The 5868-nt window shown below is 40.2% G+C and overlaps 1 protein-coding gene across 1 annotated transcript in view; it reads right to left on the bottom strand.

The window, feature by feature from the left end:
- Positions 1-4300, bottom strand: part of foxred1 (FAD-dependent oxidoreductase domain containing 1) — a 9990-nt gene extending 5690 nt beyond the window's left edge. The window contains exons 1-5 of the mRNA XM_032534491.1: positions 3972-4300; positions 3352-3572; positions 1788-1898; positions 1346-1464; positions 1064-1158 (exon numbers count right to left, since the gene is read on the bottom strand). Coding sequence (XP_032390382.1) covers positions 1064-1158; positions 1346-1464; positions 1788-1898; positions 3352-3572; positions 3972-4128 — 703 coding nt within the window. The 5' untranslated portion in view covers positions 4129-4300. The remainder of the gene's footprint in view (positions 1-1063; positions 1159-1345; positions 1465-1787; positions 1899-3351; positions 3573-3971) is intronic.
- Between the last annotated feature and the right edge of the window lie 1568 nt (positions 4301-5868).

Here is a 5868-nt window from a genome sequence, read left to right as displayed (position 1 = left end):
GGGGGGGGGGGCGCTGAAGCAGTTATCTATGGTCTCATCAAATCCACCAGAGTCCATTGACAAAAACAAAGTTCAATATTTATATTTTGTATATTTACAAGAAATGCATAGCTAATATGTACAATGTGTGTAATAGCAGTGTAATATGTGGGTTTTAAATTTAAATTATAGTGCAAATGAAAACATTTTGTTAGAGAACAAAAGCAAATATGATCAATTAACAGAGTTTGTTAGTAAATCTGACCCTAATCAGCTAATATCTTTAGTTCTTAATATATGCCCCTGGTGCCACTCAGACACATCATCAGTGATGTATTCTGGGATCATTGGGTGTTTCGGGTCTCACAACATCATCCTCCCTCACCCAGGCGACCTAGCCAGGGTTGATCAGGGTTGATCAGGCCCTGGCTTGTGTCTGAGTAGTGATCCACGGATCTCCACACTTGATCCACGGCCATCTTGACGCTTTTTTCGGCACCGTCGTGATGTTCTTCACGGCTTTCCTGATGTGCAGTCCCTTCACTCCAAGCATCTGAGGGCCAACGGATCCTCTGCACCCGACGATGGGATTGCACCTGATCCTCCATCCGGTCTTCCCAGGGAACTGTCAACTCCAGCGGGACCAATTGCCTTGCTGTTTCTGACACCAGGACACTGTCTGGCCTGAGCATGGTCACTGCGATGTTTTTCTGTAAATTTGAGCAGTTTCCCTTGGTCGACCGTCAGCTGCCAGTCCCGTGCTGTTGCGAGCGGCTCTCCCTGACTGACTCAGGTGCTGGTGTGGCTTCTCCCCGGCTTTAACAAAGGCGATGTTCTGTCTTGCTGGTTGCTGGTGTCTACTGGAAGCCATCCCAGTGCTGATGACCTCTGCAATGACCCTCAGCACTTGGTCTGGGCGCCAACGGTAGCACCCATCTTCCTGGTTATTGCTAAAGCTTTTATAATCAGCCTAATATATCATCTCAAAACCTATTTGACCATATTATATCAAATGATGTCCCCCTTGTACTCTTACAACCATATGGAGTGATGAAATATTAACTTGTGTATTAACTGCACTCACCATATGAAGCGAGCACGACACCATCTGTGTTTATCCACGGAAATTTCTCCTTTAATTGTGTCGGAGAAAGAAGTGAAACTTTGGCTCCAGCGTACCTACAATTACAAAGTAAGGTTTTTAAAGTAAGATTGTTTATTGATGCATAGTTGTCATAATCCCCTAAAGCTTTAGAACTAATAGAATCTCTGAATGGAGAGAGTCTCTGTGTACACTTTCAAAAAGGCGGAATATGATTTTTAGTTCTGTTGTCCCACTCTTTAATGCATGAAAGACAAGTGACACCTTTGAGTGCTGTAGTTCTCCTCCATGATGTGAGCCACCTCCTCACTGGCCAGGAAGAGGTATCCTGATTGGTTGAACTGGAGGTCTACTGGCTCTTCGTTTAACACGCCGAGGTGTTCCTGAGAGGCAGACACAGATAACTCATTTCCACACTAAAAAAGTGTAACTAAAGAAATCAGCATTTGATGAGAAGATCAATGTTTAACTAACTCTTGGCTGGGATGAATTGCTAGGCAACCAACAGATAGTACAGGAGATCAAGACCTACTGTGCAAGCTGGTCAAACCTCAGCTGGCATAGAAGCTGCTCTTGATTACATATTAACATAACACACGTCACTGTCACATTAAAAGATCTAAAAGCCTGTCATTCATTACCAGTGTGCTGTGAAGCTGAGCAAGGCTGCACACAAACGATAAGCACTGCTTCAAAAGTGACCTACATTGATGTTCCTCATGAAGTCTGCGGAGGCCAGGGAGAGGTGGATGTTCTCAGGCAGAGAGAACTGCTGTCGGATCCCCCCAGCAGAGAGCACAGTGGAGGCCTGGGAGTACTACGGGAGAACATCATGCAGGAGGAAGCAGTTAATAAGGAATTGTGTAGAAGCAGTGACTCGCTGTATGACACAATCACACTTTTAAAAACACTATGGGTGAACAACTTACAGCTGGAAATAGTGTATGGGTTTTGGGGTGAATGTTGGCCTGTTAGACTTTCTATGATACATGGGTATTGATCCTGTCTGTGATAGATATACCGGATAGGGGGAATATTGAAGCATGCAGGTTTTCTAATGTATTTCATCTATTCTAAGGATTTTCCACATAAGGGTTAGTTTTGAGGTAATCCTCTCGCACAGAAATGTGTGAATCTATTAGAAGTGTATCCAGGGTGCCCAAATAGCTTCGTTGGTAGAGCGGGTTCCCATATATAGAGGTTCACTCCTCGACACAGTGGGCCCGCTCTCTCCCCTTTCATATCTTCATCTGTCCTATCAAAAATAAATGTCCAAAAAATAATCTTTAAAAAAAAAAAAAAGTGTCTTCCATCTCATATAAAGAGTAGTTTGAAGGTAACACTGTCCCACAGAAATGAAAGAAGAATGTAAAAAAGCAGTTATTTAGATGTTCAGGAGTTACTCTGCAGATACTTGCACGTGTGTGTGTGTGTAAAACAGTTGGCTCCCATATGATGCAAGTTTGTTCACTGTTTGAATAAATTCTGCAGTTAACCTGAAATCATCGGACTCGTTATCTGTTGAAGTCTCCATCATCATTTCCCGTAAGCAATCGTCTGCTACTTATATTTGGACTTGTCCCTCTTTGCACAGTTTTGGTTTAAGGGATTTGAATTTTCATCTTAGTATCCACAAAACCTTCCGCAGTCACCCTCACACCCGTGAAACCAAATCACATAGGCGACTTAATACGTTTTGTGATTAAAAAAATAAAAATAAACTCTTGTCAGAGCCCTCTGTGGCTTAATAGATGGGCATAAAACAAAAGGACAATTTAAAAATTGCTATAAGAGGAAAGGATCTAATTTTTCCTGTATCAAAACATTTATAGTCTATGCATTCAAGGCATTGAGACAGTGAATATATAAATTTAACACACTATTGCCACATTTTTTCAATGTTTACTTACAAATTTAATTTTTATTATTTTAGACAATGTGTCATACTGGGATTAACCACAGGATGGTGCCATGGTGTGTCAAGTTAAGGCAAGAATAGCACAACAATACAGGTGGCACAGATGATGTCGGATTACTGCATACTGCAAATAACCCCATAGGATGCCTTGCATGAAGAATAGAATAGAAAGCCTTTTATTGTCATTATACACAAGTGCAGAATCTGTGCAATGAGATTGAAGCTTGAAGAGATTGAGTTTGAAAATGTATATAAAGTGTTTTTAACCAATTATTCCTGTTTGGTCCCTGATGAAGGTGTAAACGATGGGATTCGATTAAGCAAAATGTAATTTTCCATCCTGGGGCCTCACCTTTGGGTCCTTCTCCACCACAACAACTTTCACCCCTCCTCGCACCCTCTCCTTCTGCTTGAGCCAGTAGGCAATGGACCAGCCCACCACACCGCCTCCTACGATCACAATGTCGGCCCTCTCCGGCGGAAGGTTGCTGTTGATCTCAAAGGGACTCCAGCTGCTCCCTGGCAGGGCGTCCGACGCCTTCTTCCTCATTGCAGCCAGCTGGGCTTCCAAGTCTGAGGCCCAAAAGCAGAAACTTTATCTTGATTCATCATCATTTGGCAGATGTTGACTTGCACCTTACAACTTAAGATATTTCCGAAACTTTAACTACCACTCTACAGTTCGGCATTTATAGTAATTCACATATTAGAAAATAAGAGGAGTAACATTACAATTACTGCTAAGGACAGTCGGGGGAAACTGTAAAAGTTTACATTTTGAAAGAAAATAAGTGTTACTTGGAGGAGTATATGCGTGCCGAATTGTAAAGAGATCGCTAACAGTTCAACAGAGTGTCAGATGTGAATAACAATATTCATACATTTGTGGATTAACAAAGAATTATATAAATAGAGGATTTCTGAATGTGATGTGGGCTCGCATTGACGTTCACTTCCTTTGATGTCCCCCACCTTTAAAGAAGTCATTCCGATGAGGTCTACCTGTACTCAGGTTTTGGCATAACGCTAAATGTCCATACTGCCATGTGTGTCGTTGTGTCTCCCAACTGGAGGTAAGTAATCCATGAGCCGTCCGCACCTTCACATGCAGCCTGCGCCACGTTGACATTGCTGCTAGCTAAGCTAATCGGCTAACTGAACTGTGGTTACACCGTACAAACCAAAACAACAGCAGTGCGAACAAACGTGCATGTCTTTTCTTGAAAAGCATGCACTCAAATCTGTAATCTGATCGCAAAGTCAGCTAAACATAAAAAACAATCAAAATGAGGCTCAAGAGTAATAACGGTTGAACGGTTTCCCTTCAAAATAAAAGCCCATTTTCAAGTTACTATTGCAAACGCATTTTTACAGCCCTTCTACACTAACAGTATGTTGCAACTTGTAGACGCTGATATCTGACTGAAAATAAGAGTGATGGGAGTAAGTTGAATTTAAATAGGATACGAGTCAAATAAAGTAAAACGGTGTCATGTCTTTGTGCAGAGTAGTTTTATTTTGAAAACAGCTCATATTTCTTCACACTTGACTTGCTGCTGGTTCATGATTGAGGCAGGCCGCAGGAGTGACAGCAGAGAGCCAATCAGATGTGGGACAACCCATGAGGGGGTGTATTTTTTTCCACTCAGTATGTCCAATTAACTGCTCCATTAACTGCAAACTAAGAGAGGAACAATTCTATTACAAAAGGTCAAGTATGAACACATTTACATTTAAAATTTTGCTTTAGCTACAGTTTGTCAAGTACCGGTATTCAAATATGATTGGTGGGTAATAATATTGATACCTGTCATGGCTTTCAGTAAAACTAAATAGATGAAGAATATATAGTAAAACTCTCTCTCTCTCTCTCTCTCTCTCTCTCTCTCTCTCTCTCTCTCTCTCTCTATATATATATATATATGTGTGTGTGTATGTATATTGTGTGTGTATGTGTGTGTATAAATGCATGTGTATATATGTGTTTGTGTATGTGTATATATGTATGTGTGTTTGTGTGTATATATATGTGTATGTACAGTATATATGTGTATTTACAGTATGTGTGTGTACTGTATGTATATATGTGTATGTATATATATGTGTGTATGTATTTATTTATGTGCATGCATATACATGTATTTGTGTATGTACAGTACATAAACATATATACATGTGTGTGTGTGTGTGTGTGTGTATGTATGTATGTGTGTGTGTATGTATATGCAGTATATATATATATATATATATATATACACACAGTATGTTATATGCTGTTGCAAATTCAGTCAGTCACATACTGACAACACACAATCTTGGTTTCTCCTGCATTCCCACTTTTTACAGTTTGTTGAGATGATCATGTGTCCTTGCTATAGACCGTTAATATGTATACAGTCTATGGTCCTAGCCTATCAAACAGCACTTATAGCAAACATTGTCTTTATTTTCTGTCGTCATTTGCCTTTTTGATTTGCAGGGTTGCATTCAAATGCGTAATCCTTCAAAATACATCCATTCTAAAAAGATAGTGAAATACTTGAAGCTGCCAAATCAACCAGAGGTAATTTCTGTTGCAATACACAAATGAATAATATGCCTTGCTTTAAACAACTTCTACAACTTGAAATTTAAATGTTCTGCATGCAGCTACCTGTCCTGTACTGGACCCTTGTTCACTTCTGATCTTTCTTTGAGAAAAAAACAGTCCAGGATGCCAACACAATGACAGGCAGGGTGGCAGGAAGTGGGACATAATTAAAGGAACATACAGTTGTGCTCATAAGTTTACATGCCCATGCTTAAGTTGAGTAAAAAGAGGAATAAAAAAAACATTTTTTGGAAATTTATCTTAATGCCTTAATTGAAA

The sequence above is a fragment of the Etheostoma spectabile genome, chromosome 13 (assembly GCF_008692095.1).
Source record: "Etheostoma spectabile isolate EspeVRDwgs_2016 chromosome 13, UIUC_Espe_1.0, whole genome shotgun sequence".
NCBI classification, from domain to species: Eukaryota; Metazoa; Chordata; class Actinopteri; order Perciformes; family Percidae; genus Etheostoma; species Etheostoma spectabile.
Note: the sequence above shows the minus strand (reverse complement) of the source record. Positions and strands in the feature narration are given on the sequence as shown.